The sequence below is a fragment of the Rhinolophus sinicus genome, linkage group LG02 (genome assembly GCF_036562045.2).
Source record: "Rhinolophus sinicus isolate RSC01 linkage group LG02, ASM3656204v1, whole genome shotgun sequence".
In the NCBI taxonomy this organism is placed as follows: domain Eukaryota; kingdom Metazoa; phylum Chordata; class Mammalia; order Chiroptera; family Rhinolophidae; genus Rhinolophus; species Rhinolophus sinicus.
The window spans coordinates 34,042,646-34,065,233 of record NC_133752.1 but is presented as its reverse complement, the minus strand read 5'-3'; the positions used below and the strand labels follow the sequence as shown (position 1 = coordinate 34,065,233).

At 35.0% G+C, this 22,588-nt stretch overlaps 1 protein-coding gene across 2 annotated transcripts in view; it reads right to left on the bottom strand.

The window, feature by feature from the left end:
• The window catches only part of MANBA (mannosidase beta), a 78,785-nt gene that overhangs the window by 7,745 nt on the left and 48,452 nt on the right, over window positions 1–22,588 (bottom strand). For both annotated transcript variants that reach the window (XM_019738927.2, XM_019738926.2), the window contains 3 exons: window positions 21,153–21,320; window positions 15,540–15,758; window positions 9,726–9,890 (listed from right to left, as the gene is read on the bottom strand). In XM_019738927.2, coding sequence (XP_019594486.2) covers window positions 9,726–9,890; window positions 15,540–15,758; window positions 21,153–21,320 — 552 coding nt within the window. The remainder of the gene's footprint in view (window positions 1–9,725; window positions 9,891–15,539; window positions 15,759–21,152; window positions 21,321–22,588) is intronic.

Below are 22,588 nucleotides of genomic sequence, written 5' to 3'. Positions count from 1 at the left end.
TGCACAGGTGAAGAACTGCAATAAGGCCAAGGTGGTGGGAGCCAGAGAGCTGGGAGTGATGGGAGAGAGGCTGGTGAGAGGGAAGTGGCAGACCTGGCCAGGTTTTGGTGTACAACCTAAAGGCAACTGGAAGTCACAGAAAGCTTTCATGCTAATGGGTGAAGTGACCAGATTTACATTTCCAAAAGACAACTCTGACTACCAAAAGGAGACTGGATTGCAGGGGGCCAGAGTGGATGTAAGCAAGACAGTTATTAAAATCTTCCAAGCAAGAGATAATGTTAGCGGTGAGCAGATGAAGAAATGCCCTTCTCATTCAGGAACCAAAGCACTGGGACCACAGCAGTGACACAGGCAAATATGCTCTAAAGAAAGTATGTCACAAAGTGAGCGGCATCGGTGCCAACTCAAAATGACCACAGGATGCAGTCAGAATATGCTAGCTTTCTGTCTTTCACCATTAAATATGCTCCATTTTGCCACAATTCCCAATAATCTTACTCTAAATTACCTGCCTGTTCCCTACAAACATTTGAGTTTTCAGTCTCCAAACTATTCCAATTTTCAGAAGTACCTACAAGATATATTTATTTCTGTATATCTATTCCAACAAGTTCCTCGTTATAATTTACCCTTTCTGGCTTAATCAGTAAATAGTAATAATCCTTTAAATTTTTTAAATGTAAACATCTTTTAAATGCAAGCAGAACTCCTACTGCTTGGTAGCAAGGAAAGGAAGCGAGCACTGCACAAGCTCTAACTGGTAGTCTATCATACTTGAACTCAGTGTGAGGGGGATAACTGAGCCGCCTGAATGCTCGGGCGCTACAGGGTGAGGTACATGCCACGACAGGTGGTACCGTGCCAATAACACGCATCCAGGTTTACCCAAACCAGTGGGTGCTCGTCAGAACTAATGAATGACATGTTTGGTCATAAAAATGCAGAAGGCCACTGCCCACTAACCTTCTCAAAGGGACGTTGTGCCATCCTTGCTCTCTGGAATATCTCTGGAACTACCTCTTTCCCTTTAAAAAACTGTACCTATTTTTTCACATAATTATACGCTTATGCAGACTTTCCTAAAGAGGGAAGTCTTTACATATTAAAAGGATAAATGCTTAGTCATTTCCAAGGTTACTCAGTCCCACTGTTAGCAGACAAATCTTATTTTAGTTTCAAAAATATGCCTATATTCAGCCGCTTGCCTGATTACACTTATGAATCAGTCTCCTTGGAGAAACAGATGGTGTGGTAAAAAAGAAATTGGACCAGAACACCAAGACCTAAGGTTCCAATTCCATCTTTGCCACTGTGATGGAGATTGCTAGCGATCTACAAAAACCCATCATCCCCTTCCTCCAGTGACAGAGGTGTAGCTGGGCTGCATGTTCTAGAATCACACTCCCTACCCTTGAAACTAGGGTAAGTTCTCCTGACAGATGTGATTTATATTCTTTATTCACTTAAAGCTATCCTGTGAATAAGAATCTTCCAATAAAGCCATTTTTTAAAAGGAGATATAATTCACATCATACAAGTCACCCTTTTAGAGTTTATAGTTCACTGGCTTTTAGTATAGATACAGGTTGTACACTACCTAATTCCAGAATATTTTCATCACCCCAAAAAGAAACACTGTATCGGTTAACAGTCACTCCTCACTCTCCCCTTTCCTCTGCTTTTGGAAACCTCTAATCTACTTTCTGTCTCTATAGATTTGCCTATTCTGGACATTTCATGTGAGTGGAATGATGCAATATGTTTCCTTTTGGGACTAGCTTCCTTCACTTACTATAATGTTTTTAAGTTTCATCCATGGTGCGGCATGTATCAGTATTTCATTCCTTTTATTGTTGAATATTCCATTGTATAGACACACCACATTTTGTTTATTCATTCATCAGTTGATAAATGTTCAGACAGTTTTAAGTTTTTGGATATTATAAAAAATGCTGCTATGAACTTTCGTGCACAAGTTTTTGGGTCAACGTGTTTTCCATTTTTTTTACATGTACCTAAGAGAAGAATTTCTGGGTCCTATGGTAACTCTGTATCAGTGTTAACTAAAACTAAAAAACATTTCCACAGCAGTTGTATCATGGATATTCCCACCAGCAACATATGAGGGCTCCAATTTCTCTACATCCTTACTGTGACAGTTAACTTTATCTGTGATCTTGGCTGGGTTAAGGGAGGCCCAAATTGCTGGTAAAACATTATTTCTAAGTGTATCTATGAGGATGTCTCTGATGATTAGGCACACTGCATAAAGGTCTGTCCTCACCAGTGTAGGCGGGTATCATCCAACAAGTTGGGGGCCTGAATAGAACAGAAAGGCAAAGGAAGGAGGAATTCTCTCTTCTTGTATTGGAACGTTCTTCTTCTACCCTTGGACATTGGACATCCTGGTTCTCAGGCCTTCAGATGACAGTACGTACACCAGTAGCCCCCTCAGTTCTCAGGCCTTCGGATTCAAACTGAATTATGCCACCAGCTTTCTTTGTTTTCCATCTTGTAGGTGGCAGAACTTGGTTTCCACAACCATGTGAGCCAATTCTTACAATGAGCCTCTCTCTCTGTCTCTCGATGATAGAGATAGAGATAGAGAGATAATAGACAGATATATAGAGATATATAGATATAGATGATATAGATATAGATATAGGTATAGGTATAGATATAGATGTATAGATATAGATATATAGATTTACCAATACTTGTTATTTTCTTTTTAATTCTAGATAGCCCACTGGGTGTGAATGGTATCTCACTGGGGGTTTGATTTGCATTTCCTTAGAGACTAATGAGACGAATGACATTGAGCATCTTTTCATATACTTATTGGTAATTTTCTGTAGAGAAATGTCTATTAAAATCTTTCACCCAACTTGAACTGGGTTGTCTTTTTTATTATTAAGTTGTAAAAGTTTTCTTTATATGTTCTGGACATTATATTCTTATGAGATATATGACTTGCAGTTTCACACCCCATTGTGTGGATTATATTTTCACTTTTGTGATAGTGTCCTTAGACATACAAAAGTTTTTATTTTTGATGGAGTCCAATTTATCTATTTTTTACTTTGGATGTTTGTGCTTTAGGTGTCATATGTATGTAAGAAACTGTTGCCTAATCAAAATTCACAAAGATATACACCCATGTTTTTTTCTAAGGGTTTTATACTTTTAGCTCTTACATGTAGATCTTTGATCAATTTAAAGTTAACTTTTGTATATGGTATGAGGTTGGGGTCCAAATTAATTCTTTTACATGCAGTTATCCAGTTGTTTGAGCACCATTGGTTCAAAACACTAAAATAAAATTCTTGCTCCATTTTATTGTACTGGCACCCTTGTAGAAAATCAATTGACCAAAGATGTATGTCTTTATTTCTGGACTGTCAATTCTATTCAATCAATCTATATGTCTGGCCTTATGTCGGTACCACACTATATTGATTACTGTAGGTTTGTAGTAAGTTTTGAAAGCAGGAAATGTGAGAACAAATTTGTTCTTCTTTTTCAAGATTCTTTTGACTACACTGGGTGCCTTGCATTCCCACGTGAATTTTAGGATCACTTTGCCCATTTCTCCAAAAATGGTAGTAAGAATTTTTATAGGGATTGTATTGAATCTGTAGATCAATTTGGGGAGTATTGACATCTTAACAATATTAAGTCTTCCAATCCATGAACACAGACGTCTTTCCATTTCTTTAATTTCTTTCAACAATGTTTCGTAGTTTTCAGTGTGCCGGTCTTTCATCTCCTTGGATAAATATATTCCAAAGTATTTCATTCTTTTTGATACTAATGTAAATGGTATTGTTTACTTAATTTCATTTTCAAATTGCTCATTGGCTTAAAATACAACTGATGTTTGTATATTGATGTTATATCCTGCAAAGTTGCTGAATTAATTTATTAGCTCTAATAGGTTTATAGGTGGATTTTTTTTATGGTTTTCTATATATGAGATCATGTCATCAGCAGATATAGTTTTCCTTCTTCCTTTCCAATTAGGATGTCTTTTATTTCATTTCCTTGCCTAACTGTCCTGACTAGAATCTCCAGTACAGTGTTGAAGTGTTGAATAGAAATGGCAAAGGCAGGCATCTTTGTCTTGTTCCTGATCTTAGGGAGAAAGCTTTCTGTCTTTCACCATTAAATATGAGATTAGCTATGGGTTCTTCAAAGATGCTTTACAATATCAGGTTGAGGAAGCTCCCTTCTACTCCTAGTTTGTTGAATGGCTTTCTTGTTGTTGTTTTGTCAGGAAAGGGTGTTGGATTTTGTATAATGCTTTTTCTTCATCTATTGAGATGATCATATAGTTATTTTTCCTTTATTTTATTAATATGGTATATTACATTGATGGACTTTCACATGATGAACCATTCCTGGGGTCAATCCCAGTAGATTATGGTGTATAAACTTTTTTATATGCTGCTGGATTTGGATTGCTAGTATTTTGTTGAAGATTTTTTTTCTGTCTATATTCATAAGGGATAGTGATCTATAGTTTGCTTTTCTTGATATGTCTTTATCTGGTTTTGGTATCAGAATAATAAAGGCTTTAAAAGAGAGTTAGGAAGTGGTTTCTTCTCTATTTTTTGGAAGTGCTTGTGAAGGATTTGTGTTAATTCTTCTTTAAATGTTTTCTTTAGAATTCACTAGTGAAGCCATCTTTGTAGAGGGAAGCTTTTTTATTACTAACTCAATCTCTTTAGTTATTATAGGTTTACTCGGATCTATTTCTTCTTCAGTCAGTTTTCATAGTTTGTGTCTTTCTAGGAATTTGTCCATTTTGTGTAGGTTCTATGATTTATTGTCATACAATTGTTTATAGTATTCCCTTATCGCCCTTTTTATTTCTGTAAGGTTAATAGTAATGTTGCCTTTTTCATTGCTGATATAGTAATTTGTGTCTTCTCTCTTTTTTTTCTTGGCCAGTATAGCTAAAGCTTTTTCAATCTTGCTGATCTTTTCAAAGAACTCACTTTTGGTTTTGTTGATTTTCTCTATTGTTCCAGTAAGGCCTTTTTTTAATGTGTCAAATATCTGATGTCTGCTTTCCTCAACTGTTGAAAATTGACATTATAATTCAACTAAACACCTCGACAGTTATAGAATTCCTCTTATCACAGTTATGAGGGGATATAATATTATAGTTTAAAAAGCAGAAACTTGTTCCATTCATTGCCCTGAGAACGTCAGCAAAATAATTAGTCTTTCTGAGCCTCTGTTTCCTCACATATAAAATGAGAATAATAACACAGATATCGGCAAATGTTGCTGGAATTACATAAGAAGGTATACAAAACCCCTCCCGGCCCAGGGCAAGCATTTAGTAGACACCCAAAGAATGCTGATTGTCTGCCTGACTGTTAAATTCCACGATGCATATAAATATTCCCCTCCTTTACTCACCCTATACCCATCTTAAAAGCTCAGCACAGCCTGGATCTTCTATCATGTCTCAGTGCTGCTGACCAAACAAATAACTGTTCCAGGGAAGCAGGTGTCATCAACACCTGGGCCTGTAGCACAGCCTGCCTTTTTCCCCTTAGTTCTCATAATCAAGTTACTTGCAACATGGGGAAATAAAATGGACCTCTAAAGAATGTGAATCTCTAAGGGACATTGCCAAGCATCCAGCCCTCACTACATGCTCAATAAATATGTGAAGAATAAATGAAAGCACTAGAGGGGGCTGTAAGCTAAGGGGTTAGTAAAGACTTTCCCTAGCCCAGCTTCCTCTCTACGTGACTAGAAAGAGGCCACGCTGGTAGAATAAGTCACTTAAAGGTTAGTTGAGATGTGTCAGTTAGTTTAGTTGAGTCAGTCCTCAGCTAAGCAGTGAGGTACGTGTGACACAGCTTAAGAGGGTGTGACTGGGAATGTAGGCTATGTAGAATACAACACAATAGGGTAACGTAAGAGAATGAAAGGTGAGGCAAGATTATTTTGGAAAATTGCAAGAATTAAAGAGGTGAGAGTCTACAGGGATACCTTTGTAGTTATAAGATCAAGTAGGGAATGATCTAAGTGTGAAGAAACTTACTATACAGCTTTCTCAGCCAAAATTTTTCAAGAAGTTTAAAAAAAAAAAAATTGCTTAATAGGATATCTTGAAAAATGACACACAGGCAAGTACCCTGCTCTTCAGAAGAGTTTGACAGACTATGAGAAAAAGAAGATTTACTGTTTGTATTTCAGTCAAGAAAATCCAACACTAAAATCAAAAAAGATCCTAATTCTGATTTCTTTCATCTCAGATCCCTTCTACTATGTCAGAAAGTTCCAAGGTAGAACCAACAGGACTAGTGACAGGACACTAGGGCTCAATTATGAGACAAAAACCATCACCAATAAAACCGTCAACAGATAATTCTACTTGTCTACCCAGTTCTTAGCTATGCACCTCTAATGTTAATGAGTTCAGAATGAACAATTGTATCTATCAGTTCTCTGAGAGTGGTTTTGAGGAAATAGAATAAAGTAACAGTCATAAAATGAACAGCTGGGAGGAGGAAAGCCAGCATGAAAAACAACAGCTGAAAAGGTTCACAGCAACACACACACACACACACACACACACACGTACAAATAAGGATCACCCAGTTTCATATATAAAAATTGAGACACTTTTATAGAATATTGGCTGTGAAAAACTAATAAGGATTAACTGCAACACTTTAAAAGGGACAGATACCAACATTATCTTTAAACTTGGGTTCTATGACGTAAGTTCATAAATTACATATCATGCTGGCAAAACTTCCCTAACTGATAAGATTATGGTTGAAACACTGAAATTCTCTTTACCAGTTTATCACCTTCTAAAAAAGAGCTCTTTTGGCTTACAGTTTTCTGTTTCAGCTTCCATCTGGGGCTTTGTGTTTTCATACAGGAGAAAAGTGATGAGCGTGAGCGTGAGTTTGGATAAAAATTGGTATATCTTTAGGTGCTAAGGTGCAAAAATGTAAATGTGATCATGTGTAACAAAAACTTGTGCTCTACGTCAGACCAACTCACATGACTGTGATTAGGTTCTTACCTTCTCTCTCAGAACAAGCACGGCAAAAACATCAGATAATTTAGCGGTGACTTTAATACCGTCTTATGTAGTTTACAAGCTCATGATTTAAAATAGGCAAATAAAAAAAAAAAAGAAAAATGGAAACTTTAAGATGAAAATATTATACGAACTTCAGTTCCATAGTTTCTTAAAAAGTTAAGCATAAAGTTCCCACATAACTCAGCAATTTCACTCACCTATTTCTACCTAAGAGAAATGAAAATATATGCACAAAGATTTGTATGCAAGTATTCATAGCAGTATTATTCAAAACAATCAAAAACTTGTAATAATCTAAATGTCCATCAACTGGTGACTAGATAAATAAGAAATGGTAAATCCATACAAGAGAATAGTAATAAGGAAGAAAGAGGAATGAAGCATAGATATATGCTATAACATAGAAGAACTTCAAAATCATTATGTTCAGTGAAAAAAGCCAACTGCAAAAGATCAAGTATTATATGATTCTGGTTATGAAATATTCAGAAAAGTAAAATTTATAGAGACAGAAAGCAGATTAATGTTTGCCTGGGGCTGAAAGTGAGAAAGGAAAGTGAGTACAAATGGGCACGAGGAATCTTTTTGTGGTGTCAGAAATGCTCTAAAATTGGATTATGATGGTTACAAGACTTAATAAATACAGTAAAAATCACTTAATTGTACACTTAAAATGAATGAATTTTATAGCATCTCAATTATATCTTAATAGAGATGTTTTAAAAATAGTCCATTAAGTGATCATGTAACATGCACAGATCTTAAGTGTACAACTCAGTGACTTTTAACATACATATACACCCATGTAACCAGCACACAGATCAAGATATACAACTTTGTTAGCTCTCCAGGAAGATTTCTTGTACCCTTTCCTAATCATAATTCACCATCCCTCTCCACAAGAGTGGTTACCACTAATTTTTATATATATATAAAATATATATATATTTTTTTTAATTTATTTTTAAAATTACACTAATTTTCTATCATCTTGATTCATTTTGTCTATATTGAAACTTCAGTGTTTCTTTTGCTCAACATAATGTCTGTAAGATTCATCCAAGTTGATGCTGTCAGTAGTTCATTCTTTTTTATTGCTGTGGAGTATTCATTGTATAAATATACCACAATTTGTTTATAAAGTCTTCTTTTAAAGAACATTTAGGGTGTTTCCAGTTGGGGGCTGTTATTATGAATAAAGCTGCCATGAACATTCTTTTAGATGTCTGTTGACAGACATATGCACTCATTTTTGTTGGGTACATAGCTAGGAGTAGAAATACTGATTCAAAGAGTAAGCAAATGTTTAGCTTGGGGAGAAACTGCCATAAAATTTTCCAAAATGGTTAAACAAATTTCCACTCCTACTAGCAATGTCTGATACTTTCAGCTGTCCTACCTCCTCACCAACAGTTGGTAATGTCAATCTTTTTCATTTTAGCCACTGTGCTAAAATTACATTGTGTGTAGAAGTATCCTGGCGTGGCTTTAATTTGCATTTCCTTGATTAAGAATGAAACTGAATGCATTTTTATATACTTACTGGCCATTTGGATTTCTTCTTCGGTGAAGTGCCTGTTCTAGGTTTTTGTCCATTTTTAATAGGTTATCTGTCTTTTTCTTATTGCTTTATAAAAATTCTTTATTCTGTATATAAATCTTTTTTCAGACATATGTATTACAAATACTGTTCCCCAATCTGTAGCTTGCCTTTTCTCTCTCTAAATGGTGCCATTGATATAAAAAAGTCCATAATATTAATGAAGTCCAATTTATTATTATTTTCTATCACAGTTAGAGTTTTTTATGTCCTGTTTAAGAAATGTTTGCCCATGTCAAGGTAATGAAATATTCTCCTATGGTTTCTCCTAGAAGCTTTATAGTATTTCCTTTCACAGTTGAATCTTCAATCACTGATCAAATTAACTTTTGTATATGGACTTGGAGTCACAGTTCACTGATTTTCCCATAAAGAAACCCACTTGATACAGCACTGTTCATTGATAAGACCACCCCTTCCACAGGACTGCAGTGGCATCGTGGCCACAAGTTAGGTGACTATATTATACATGAGTCTGTTTCTGGACTCTGTTGTGTTCCATTATTCCACTTTATCCTTGGGAAATGCTACTGTCTTAATTACTGGACTATGAGAGTAATCTTGAGCAAGGGAACATTTTCTTTTTTAATTAAAGTTTATTGCGGTGACAATTGTTAGTAAAGTTACATAGATTTCAGGTGTACAATTCTGTAATACATCATCTATATCTCTCATTGTGTGTTCATCACCCAGAGTCAGTTCTCTTTCTGTCACCTTTTTATTAGACCCTGTTAACCCTCTTCTAGAGCCCCCCACCCCTTACCCTGTGGTAACCCCTAAACTATTGTCTATGTTTATGAGTTTTTGTTGAGCTAGGGAACATTTTAATGTACAACTTGTTGTAGAATTTTGTGAGCAGTTCTTGTAAGAGAGACAAATGCCAAAAATGCCAAAATTGAACTCTTTCAAGTCTTACATGTCATCGTACATCTATTTTGAAGAAGACAAATTCCTCAATCAGTAAAATCAAAGCCAAATAGCTTTCATCACATAAGGTTTACAAGCAGGAGCCTGTTGAACTCCAGAATGAAAATGCCTTACCTGAGTAAGGTAAATGGTATCTTTGAAAGCACGTAACGGATCTGTGCTTTGCGGGAGTTTGAAATGAAGTCCAGCCTGAAGAAGCATTTGATCGTTACCGTTTTCATGATGTTGTCGATGAAGTGAAAATCTGCTTTTGTAAGACCAGTCCTCCTTAGTTGAAACCTTTTGAATAAAGAATAAGAGGCACAAATGGAGAACTTAGGAGTAAAACTATGTTTCTACATATTTCTGACAAACGTGAAAAGTACTCTACACACTGGAAAATAGCTCAAGGTTTGTTCTGAGACTCTAATTTCACAGATGTTTTTGCCATCATATTTGTTATTGGTGAAAAACAAGCCTTGGGCAAAGTTGAATCACAAAACCAGGATTTGGCAACTGTACTCTCCCTTATTCAAACCTAAAAAGTTACATTTTGATATTTCCATCAAAAGTCTTGTCTTATTAAAATATTCTTGTTTTAAACATCAGGTAAGTGTATTTTTAAACATCATTTTGTCTACTTAAGTAAATAAATTTTAAAAACTGAATAATAGACTGAAATCAACATTCTGTTAAAATTGTCAATTCTTTAACAGAAATAAAATATCACTATTAAGATAGTAAATAAATGCTTTAGCACTTGCTCATTTGTTTCTCAGTGATTAGTAACATATTTGATATACACATGTTTAATTTTGATATATTTGAAGACACAAACCAAACAATGATACTTTTTTCTCCTAATAATAAATCTTTCTTGTTTAAACCAGGTACAATTTACAGGATCTTTCAATTTACAGGATCTTTCATTCCTTTGACAAGTTATAATCAGGTCAAATCAAAAAATAAATACCACACACGTAGTAGTATGCTTTTTACAGAAAAAAAAAGGCAATAATTCTGGCTTCTAGGCCTAAGATTTAATGTACTATTGGCAGTTGAGAAAGATACAGGACAATTGCTGGCTACAATTGAAAGTGTCAGAGTTTTAATCCAAGTTACACGTATCCCACCCTCAAAAAACCCTGAAAATAAAAAAGCTTAATCCCTCTTCGTAAAATATGACTTATAATTCTCAGTAATGATGCAATGCACAGACCAATCACTTTAAAAGGAAAAATTATCCTTTAGAAATTTATTATACCAAATCTAAGTAATGTATATTAGCCATATTTAATGTGGGAAGTTTTTCCAAGTTATATCTATTTTTTAAAACTGTTACCACAAGTATAAAGAACACTAATTATTCCTATTATTTATTTAAAACAGAGGTATTAGTCTTTACAGTCTGCACACATCTGAGATGCACATACCTTTAACAATAATCTTCCTTTCTTTCTGTGCATCCGCCGTTTTACAGTCTGAAACACATCTGTGAACCTCTTAGCCCTCTCTCTGATCAGTAATAATTTGAATGTACCCCGTAATCAGTTAACCTGATCTTCTGCTACTGGGAAAGTTTCTATCTCCTGATAGCTGCGGTTTGGAAGTCTTGTAAATTTCAGCTGTAACAATGTTACTGGAAGGAATTAGAAAGCTCCAGCTAAGGTTCTGATTGCTTTAAGAATATTAACTTATTTAATCCTTATAAAAACCATTTGAGTAGGCACTATTATCATCCTACTTTACAGATGAGAAAACCAGGCACAGAAAGGTTAAATAATTTTCCCAAGATCCAAAGCTAATTTGTGAAGTCTAGCTCCAGCCTCTAGTTCTTTAAACCTAGATGCATCTGAAGAAAATAAAAGTATCATACAAATCATACGGCGAGAATGGCTCTATGAATAGTAACAATAGCTTATAATTTATGGGCTCTCACTATGAGTCGAGAATGGTGCTAAGTGCTTCAATCTATAAATTAACTTAATCTTTACACACGATCACATGCACACAAGCATATCTGCATGTGTACACACACACACACACACACACACACATACACACACATTCCTAAAAGGTATTTACTACTATCAACCCCAGCTTACAGACAAGGACACTGAAATTCAAAAAGATTAAATAATTTGTCTGAGGCACTATAGCTAGGGTGGGGCAGTTCTATGATTCAAATCTAGATCTGTTTATTCAAAAGCCCAAGCTTTTAATCACTGTGCAATATTGATAATTGCCTGTTGAAAATATGATTAGTTTACAAAGAAGTAATGTATCCCAAACTAGAGAGAGACATTTTAATATTTTTGTTTAATACACAAGAAAAGCTCTAAATAAAAGAGCCAAATTTCCATGTAAAGTTACTCTTTTGGTTCCTTTTATTTTTCCAATTACTTATTCAAACTTCAACTAAGCATTGTAGCTTGAAAAGAGGCAATGACTGAAATAAAGGCTTCATAATGAACATAATAACTACTCTTCACCTTTCCCTATTTAAAAATATAGTGTTTAGTATCTTTGAACATCATCAGGCATATCACAAAAACATGGTGATTTCATTATTTTCCGGAGGTGAATAGAAATGCTTATAGATTCAAGAAAAAGGTTTAGCAATTTCTAAAATGCACCTTTCTGAATATAGTGAAACGAAGGTTAGCAGCTCTGGAGTCTGATAATAAGTTTGAATCCAGATATGTTACTTACTATCTAGGGACACAGATGGAACCCTCACTCTCTAGTGCCTTGGTTTTCTCCCGGTCCTTAGTCAAAGTGGAGAGAGAAGAATTGTTGGTAAATAAAACAATGGGTAACTTGGTACAGAGCATCTGCTCAGTAAATATTTTTGCTTCTTTCATTTCTTACTTCCCATTCTCAACACCTGTTTCTACCTGAGTCATGACACTGAACTCCATCCTCCTTCATTTTGAAATAACTCTATTGCCAAAAGATCAGAACTGCAATACAAGAATAATAAAAAGCTAAGCTCTTGACATTACTTATTAAAGTTAAAAAAATACAATATAACTTTGATGTAATTGAAGCAAATATAGTTGTGTTTGGATGGTGAAATAGAGGAAGATTTTGAAATTGTCTTAAAACTTTTTTGTGGTTACTTTACACAAGAGATGGGGGAGGGAACAAGAACAACATGATCATTTCAGTAGATGAAGAAAAAGCATTTGACAAAATCCAACACCCTTTCATGATACAAACACTGAACAAACTAGGAACAAAACGGAATTTCCTCAACCTAATAAAGGGCATCTATGAAAAACCTACAGTTAACATCACATTAAATGGTAAAAGGCTGAGAGCTTTCTCCCTAAGAAAAGGAATGGGACAATATGTCTGTTCTCACCACTTCTACATTGTACTGGAAGTCCTAGCCAGAGCAATTAAGCAAGAAAAGTAAATAAAAGGCATCTAGATTGGAAAGGAAGAAATACAACCACCTCCATCTGCAGATGACATGCTCTTTTACATAGAAAACCCTTAAAAGTTCACAAAACTGTTAGAGCTAATAAATGAGTTATGTAAGGTTGCAGAACGTAAGTTCAATATACAAAAATCAATTGTATCTTCATACACTAGTAATAAACAATCTGAAAATAAAATTAAGAAAATAATTTCATTTACATTAGCACCAAAAAAAATAAAATGTTTAGAAATAAATTTAATAAAAAAGTACAAGAATTGTACAGTAAAAATTACAAAATGGTGCTGAAAGAAATTAAAGACATCACAAGTTCATTGATCAGAGTACTTAATATGTTAAGATGGCAATACCTTGCAAACTGATCTACAAATTCAACATAATCCCTATCAAAATCCCAGATGGCTTTTTTTGCAGAAACTGGCAAGTGATCCTGAAATTCATATGGAAATGCAAGGCATCCAGAACAGTCAAAACAATCTTGAAAAGAAGAACAAAGTTGGTGGACCCACACTTCCTGCTTTTAAAACTTACTAAAAAGCTACAGTGTTCATGACAATATATACTGGCATAAAATAGACATACAGATCAATGGAACAGAATTGAGAATCTGGAAATAAATCTTAACATTTATGGTCAATTAATTTTTGACAAAGGGGTCATGAGAATTCAATGGTGGAAAGAATAATGTTTTCAATAAATGGTGTTGGGACAATTGGCTCTCCACATACAAAAGAATGAACCTGGACATCTACCTTACACCATACAGAATAATTAACTCAAAATAGATCACAGGCCTAAATTTAAGAGCTAAAACTAGAATACAACACTAGAGTAAACCTTTGTGATTTAGGGAGGCAATGGTTTCTTAGATATAACACCAAAAGCAGAGAGATAAAAGAGAAGATTGATAAGAAGGACTTTATCAAAATTAAAAATGTTTGTGCTTTCAATAATATTGTCAAGTAAAAAGAGAACCCACAAATTGGGGAAAATATTTGCAACTCATATATCTGATAAAGAACATATCCAGACTATACATAATCTTATAACTCAATAATAAAAAGACAACCCAATTGAAAAATGAGCAAAAGATTTGAAAAGACATTTCTCTAAGAAAGATATACACGTGGTCAATAAGCACATGAAAGCATGCTCAACATCATTAGCCACCAAAGAAATGCAAATTTCCTGTAAAGGTAAATGTCCAGGGAAATGTAAAAAATAACAAAAATGGGAAATAATAAGTGTTGGCAAGAATATGGAGAAATTAGAACCCTCATCTATTGCTGATGGGAATGTAACATGTACAGCCACTATGGAAAACAGTTTGGTAATTACTTGAAATGTTAAACATAGAGTTATCATATGACTTAGCAATTCTACTCCTCAGTATAAACTTAATAGAATTGAAAACATATATTCACCCAAAAACAGATACACAAATGTTCATAGCAGCATTATTCATAAGAGCCAAAAAGTGGGAATAACACAAATGTACATCAAATGATGAATGGACAAACAAAATGTGGTATATCCATACAATGGAATATTATTCAGCAATAAAAAAGAGTGATATACTAATAGATGATACAACATGGATGAACCTTGAAATTTTTATGCTGAGTGAAAGAAGCCAAGCTCAAATGATCACGTGTTATGATTCCAATTATATGAAATGTGCAAAACAGGCAAATATATAGACATGCAAAGCAGATTAGTGGTGTCTACATCTGGGGTGGAAGGGACAGAGAGAGTGGGAAGTAACTACCAATGGATACAGAGTTTCTTTGGGGTAATGAAAATGTTCTAAAATTAGATCATGTTGATGGCTGCACAACTCTGGGAATATACTGAAAACCGTTAAACTGTACACATTAAATGAGTGCCTTGTATGGTCAGTGATTTATATCTCAGTACAGTTATTTTAAAAAGAACACAAACAGCTCTAAAACTGAATCCATCTATAAAATTGAATCTTCAAGAACAAAGAAAATGAAATGACATACTGAAAATCAAATACACCAACATGAAGAAAAAGGAGCAAGAAAAGGAAGAGAAAAGAAATAATATGAAATGATAACATTAGACAAAGATTTATTTTCACATTCATTTCTCTTACTGTAGCAAACTATTCAGTTCTGAATATCTGTAAATGATTTAAAACAAAAAAAGTTGTAGGATATACAGAAAGTAGCAAGTCAGAGTTATTTTCATGTATGATAGTAGGTCAGGCTTAAGCAACCACTGACTCCTATTTAATTTTGAAATGCTCCTGAAGGAACATATTTAAAAGCAATATAGAAAAGTTATAATCTCCAAAAGGATGACTATAAGAGTTTAGCTCACCAAAGTTTAAAGGAAAAAAAAGTTCTCTTCTATCATCTTCTTCCTAAACTTTCATTTAAATAAGAAGATTTCATTTAACTTTCTGGAACACTGCTGAGGAAGTGACATATGCCAATACCCCACCATTCTAAATCACTGAGAAATCAAAGATGGCTTACCTTTTCTAATGTACTGAAGGAAGGCCAGGACTGATATCCATATTCTGATGCAAATCGAGCTTTTGGGAAAACGTTCCAATTCCAGCAATCACTGATATAGTCATAAAAATGTATGTCACCAAACTTCGTGTTGTATGGGTTGGCAGAGAGCCAGCCTTCTGCAATGGATTCAGCCCCATTTGTAGGACTAGATGTGATAAAAGGACGAGTCTTGTCTTCCTGAGTTCAGAAATAAAATGGTTTGAAGGATAATATTTTCACCCAGTAAAGTACAGATCACTTACTTCTTCAAAAATACTATCAAGTCCCAGAAATGCCAAGTAGCTGGTAGAAAAATAATAGAACCACTTACCTTCCTCCACATTCAACAACCACCAGCACTTTTCTTCTATTTGCCAACCCTTCACATCCTTTCATAAAAATCCTTTCATTAAAAAAGACACTTAGCTTATTCCTCACAGCAGCTGTTCCTAATCTTTTTCGATCATGCCTTACTTCGACTTTACCATCTACCATCATGGACAGTGCACAGTTTAGTGCAAAATATCTCAACCTTGGCATTGAGGGCCTGAAATTTACATTTTGGGCCTGAAAATTTTTTGTTTTGTGTGTATATGTTGGGTGTTGAGGGGTGCCCTATGCATTCTAGGATGTTTAACAGCATTCCTGGCCCCTATCCACTGGATAACAATAGTGCCCCCCACACACACACACACACACAAATACATAAACAGACATTGCCAAATGTCTTCTGGTTCCCTGGGAACAAAATCTGCTCCGCTTGAGAAACACTGGTCTAGTGGTTAAAAATAGAGGCTATTGAGTCAGATGGACCTAAGTTTAAATCCCAAATCAGAACCTTTTTGTCTTTGGACAGGTCTAAGCCTCAGTAGCCTTATCTGTAAAATGGGGATAACAGTACCTCCTCCATAGGGCTACTGTAAATGGTAAGGAACTCATGTGTGGAAGAGGTGACTAAGTGTCCACCAAAATTCATGTCCCATTTCCATAATACAGAGCTGACCCTAAGAAGTGGCTTCCTAGCTTTTTTGCATCTGTATGGGGACAGGTACCTCATTTTCAACCTCTTCCCCCATTTGCAGGTGAGGGGCTAGGAGATGGTAGAACTAGGAGACAGAAGAAGCCTAGGTCTCTGAAAGGAGGAGCTCTGCCTATCCATCAGGAGCAGCCATTTTGTAGTGTTTGTGAGTAAGAAACTTTTATTATGTAAACCACTGCAACTCATGGTTTATTTGTTAGAGCAGCTAGCATGTAAGTACTTACTGTAGTGCCTAACACATGGGTAAAGCTCAAAATGCTTTAGGTATTATCATCTCAGTAAATAAACTCACTTCCTATTTCACTGAGAAGAATCATTCATTTAACAAGTATTTGTCAAGTGTTTATTGTGTCAGGCATTTTACCGCACTGTAAAAATACAGAGGGAGAAAACCTACGATGTTGTCAACTATTCACACATCAAATCTCTTTGGGGCACTGACTATGTGACAAACATGCAGTTCTTTCTATGTACTAGAGGTTCAGCACGGAACAAGACAGACATCCTGACTGACCTCTTAAAAGAGTAGATTGAAATCTAGTGGTGAAACCAGATGGTGAACAAGTGTGATAAGTGTGATGAATGTTTTGAAGGAAAAGCACAAGGCTCACTGGAAATATAAAACATTTATATATGTAGAAGGCCAGTAATGCCTCCCTGGAAAATAGATTATTAGAAAATAATTTTCTCAATTTTTCTTCATTAGTCTCACTTTTTATGGTATATATATGCTACATCCATTTTTTCTTGTTGCTCTTCTGTTGGAGAGAAAAAAAGTCCTTATTCTTTTCCTTTGCCAGCCTTTCTGTCTTCTGGTCATCTTATTTTACTTTGGAATTATTATCCTCTACTCTTAAAAAAAAGAGAAAAAAATCTCTCTCTACTGCCTTATTTCTTCAGCCTCTTCCTCAAACTCTTCCAAATAACAGAAGAGGAGAGAACACTTCCAAACTCATTATATGAGGCCATTGTTACCCTGATGCTGAAACCAGAGAAGGACACCATAAAAAAGAAAATTACAATCCAGTGTTTATGATAAACCTAAATGCAAAAATCCTCAACAAAATATTAGCAAACCAAATTCTAAACTACATTAAAAGAATCACACATCATTATCAATTGGGATTTATTCCAGGGATGCAAGGACGGTTCAATATTCACAAATCAATTAATATGATATACCACATGAACAAAATGAAGGATAAAAATCATACGATGATGTCAAAAGATGCAGAGAAAGCACTTGACAAAATTCAACATCCATTTATGATAAAAATTCTCAACAAAGTAGGTATAGAGGGAATGTACCTCAACATAATAAAGTCCACATATGACAAGCCCACAACTAACATCATACTCAACAGTAAACAGCTCAAAGCTTTCCCTCTGATGTCAGAAACAAGAGAAGGATGTCCACTCTCACTGTTTTATTCAACATAGTATTGCAAGTCCTAGCCAGAGCAATTAGGTAAGAAAAAGAAATAAAACTGTTATAACTAATACATAAATTCAGTAAAGTTGCAGGATACAAAATCAATATACAGGAACTTATTGCATTCCTATAACTGAATAATGAACTATCAGAAAGAGAAATTAAGAAAACAATCCCATTTATAATTGTATCAAAAAGAATAAAATATGTAAGAATAAATTTAACCAAGGAGTTGAAAGACCTGTATACTAAAATCTGTAAGACATTGAAACAGACATTGAAGAAGACACAAATAAATGAAAAGGTATTCCATACTCATGAACTGGAAGAATTAATATTGTTAAAAGGACCATACTAGCCAAAGCAACCTACTGATTCAATTCAATCCCTATCAAAATTCTATTTTTCACAAAAATAGAATGAACAATACAAAAATTTGTATGGAACCACAAAAGACCCTGAATAACCAAAGCAATCTTGAGATAGAAGAACAAAGCTGAAGGCATCACACTCCCTGACTTCAAACTATATTACAAAGCTATTTAGTATAGAGAACCTAGGAATAAACCCACACATGTATGTCAAGTAATTTATGTCAAAGGAGCCAAGCATATGCAATGGGCAAAGGACAGTCTCTTTACTAAGTGGTGTTGGAAAAACTAGACAGCCACATGCAAAATAATGAAACTGCACTACTACCTTATACCACCCACAAATATTAACTCAAAATGAATTAAAGGTAAGACCTGAAACCATAATACTCCTAGAAGAAAACATAAGTGGTAAACTCCTTGACATCCTCTTGGCAATGATTTTTTGGATTTAACAACAAAAACAAAGGCAACAAAAGCAAAAATAAACAAATGGACTGCATCAAACTAAAAAGCTTCTGCACAGCAAGGAAACCATCAACAAAATGAAAAGGCCAGCTACTGAATGGGAGAAAATATTTGCAAATCCTATATCTGATAAGGGGTTAATATCTAAAGTATATAAAGAATTCATACAACTCAATAGCAAAATAACAAACACTCTGATTAAAAAATGGGCAGAGGACCTGAACAGACATTTTTCAAAAGACATACAGATCTCCAACAAGTAGATGAAAAGGTGCACAACATCACTAATCATTAGGGAAATACAAATCAAAACTACAATGAGACATCACCTCACATCTGTTAGAATGGCTATTATCAAAAAGAAATGCTTGTCTTGTATTATCAAGGCAAAGATGTGGAGAAAAGGGAATCCTTGTGCACTGTTGGTAGGAATGGAAGTTGGTGCAGCCACTATGGAAAACAGTATGCAAGTCCTCAAAAAATGAATAATAGAACTATCATATGATCCAGCAATCCCACTTCTGGGTATTTACCCAAAGAAAACAAAACACTAACTCAAAAAGATATATGCACTCCCATGTTCCTTACAGTATTATTTACAATAGCCAAGATATGGAAACAACCTAAATATCTATCAATGGATAAAGAAAATGTGATTACACACACACACACACACACACACACACACACACGCTGGAATATTGTTCTGCAATAAAATAGAATAAAATCTTGCCATTTGTGACGTGGATGGATCTTGAGGGCATTATGCTAAGTGAAATAAGTCAGAAGGAAAAAGGCAAATACCATATGCTTTCACTTATATGTGTAATCTTAAAACAAAATAAAACAAAACAAAAAAACAAGCTCATAAATACAGAGAACAGTTTGGTGGTCACCAGAGGTGAGGGGTGGGAGGTGGATGGAATGGGTGAAGGGAGTAAAAGAAAAAAAGAGTCTCTAGTGCTCTCTTATGAAAAGAAAAAAGAAAAGAAAAATACCTACAGCACAGTTGAGTCAGCTGTGTTTTTTTCTCCTCCCTGTCTATGGGAATCTTCTGGTTTGTGTATTTGCTTCCAGGGGTAACTGCAGACATCCACAATGGACACACACAAGCAAATGAAAACACACACGCACACATGCACGCACGCACACACAGGAAAGGAAGTGACTTCCACACCCAAACATTCCTTGCACTGACAATCCTGGCGTCTCAACCTGCACAGCTGCTCCCAGCTAACATACTCTAAATGAAAACATGTCTACTTAAACTGAAACTTAAATTCTAGATGAAATGTTATGTTCCTAAAAAACATAAATATCCATAGTTCCAAGAAGTTGTGATAATAAACATAGGAGAAATTAAATACATGGGGTGGGGGTGGGGGGATGTATGTCCCTCAAAAAGGCACTGGGCCCAGAGTGTTTTATGGGTAAATTTGTCTCAATAAAATCAATGATCTCTGTTTTATTTAAATTGCTCATAGACATTTTTTTAAAAGCCTCCAAATTCATTCTCTGAGGTGAGCTCAAACACATACACACATACCAAATGATACAAGCTGGGTTCTCTAGGCCAAATCTGTCTTGCCAATACATACATTTAGATAATATTTTTTAAATCCTAAATATGTTATGAGCTCCAACATGCAATCTCCTATTACCACAGTCCCCTCTTCTCTCTTTGTGAGCCTCACCTACTCTACTTTACTCAATTTTTTAAAACAAATTTGGTTTGGCTCTTCTAAGTATTTGAGTTTATAATTCTTACTATAGACCAATTTCACTTATGAATATGAATTTTTTAATGCTAACTAAAATATTAGCAAATCAAATCTAGTATTGAGTAAAAAAGGAATACTATACAAAGCTTATACAAGGACCAGGTTGTCATTAGCAAATTAATTCACATAATTCACTATCTTAATATATTGAAAAAAGAAGAAGAAGAAAAGGAAAAGAAGTGATTGAATCATCTAATGTAAATATTCTCAACCTTTGGGGATCCATGGATGGGCTCCAAAGTATGTGTGACAAGCTGCAATTATAAGCACAATATTGATGTATGGGGGGTGAGTTCCACAGATATGTTAATTTTTAAAGAAATTCCCAACCCTTGAATCCTTTCACATGCTGCACCATTTCAATGGACTACTCTGCATTAAAATGATATTGTTAAAGGTTGTCCTAAAAAGGGGCCATAAAAATATACTATACCAATATTCAAACTGCTCCATCTCTACAACAGGTTCTTAAATTCTACTGCATTAAAAACCATTACTTACGGCCAAGACGACCTTACGGATGTTCTTCACATACAGTTTCACATAATCTTTGATGTAGGTACCCATGTGACTGAAGTCTATGTGATACCAATTCATCATCAGAGCTGCTTCATTTTCATTATTTCCACTCCATGTAATGATAGAGGGATGAGATTTCAGTCTCCTGACCTAAAATTTAAGAAAACACAAAATAATTTTCAAATGCTCAACATAAAAAAACTCAGAGCTATAATAATTCATAAAATTATAGCCATTGAACTTCTGCACATAAATTCTCATGTGCCAGAAAACCCATTAGAAAATGGCTAGTAATTTTACTTGTGGGAATCCATTGCAAGAAATCTCTGAGATTCTCTTTATCTAGATTGTATAAACGCCAATAAGTAGGGTTCCTCTTCTCTGCTATATCAAAACTGAAGAAACTATAATCCTTTTCATTAAACAAGAAAAGTAAATCAACCTTATCATTATCTGACTCGTCAGAACAAAGTTTTAAGAAATACAGAAGGCAGGTGACATTGCATTACATAACGGGTTAGTTTCAAAGAGCAAGTTGGAGTTTTGTGTGATGACACAAATGAGGCAGAACAAAGACTGCAGCTGAAAAAGGTATCAAGTTTCCCATGCAGTCTCCATCAAGGTCAACAACCATATGGATAACTGGAGAGGGTTTTACAAAGCAAGTGAGCACCAGATACTCAAGGAATTAAAGACAATGTAGGGAATAGTCTAAAGAAAAAAAGATTAGGGCATCAAGGTGATGTCTCCTGAAATAACTATGAATGTCACATCCTGAGAAATCAACTAAGCTAAGTAATTAACTGACTATATCTAAACATAGAAGAAGAAATTAGAGAATCTACTGAAAACCCTTCCGGCCTTAAGAACTGAGGTCTGCAGGAAGTGGGCTCACTGTGGGCGCAGCCCTACATAAAGGTGAAGGATCCAGTTCTTCTGACACACTGGGAGATGTACCCCAGGAGAGAGGGCAATTAAATCTTTTTGAGGACAACAGAGTGAATCAACTGGTCAAGAGAAATTCTTTGGGAACATGTTTTAGCAATATAACCTCACTGGTGTTTACAACTAATCTTTCACTGCCATGGATGTTACAGTGATGGATCCTAGCTGATGTTCTCACTGTGGTCTCATTCAAGATGGTAATTCCTACATGACACAGAGATGCATTAAGGATGGATTAAAGAGATATATCTCATTTTTAAAAATTAACAACTTGTGTTTTTCCAAACCATCCTTATAAACAGTATTTCCTTTATTTGCCTCTACATATACCGAGGTAAGTGAGGGCTGCTACCAATGGTGACGGGGATGCTTACGGTGCTGACAGAAACACAAATACAATACTGAAGAAGCAAAAAGCTTCAGTGACTCTGTGACACCCTTCTAACTGAGCTAGAATTTTATGGTAAGCTTTA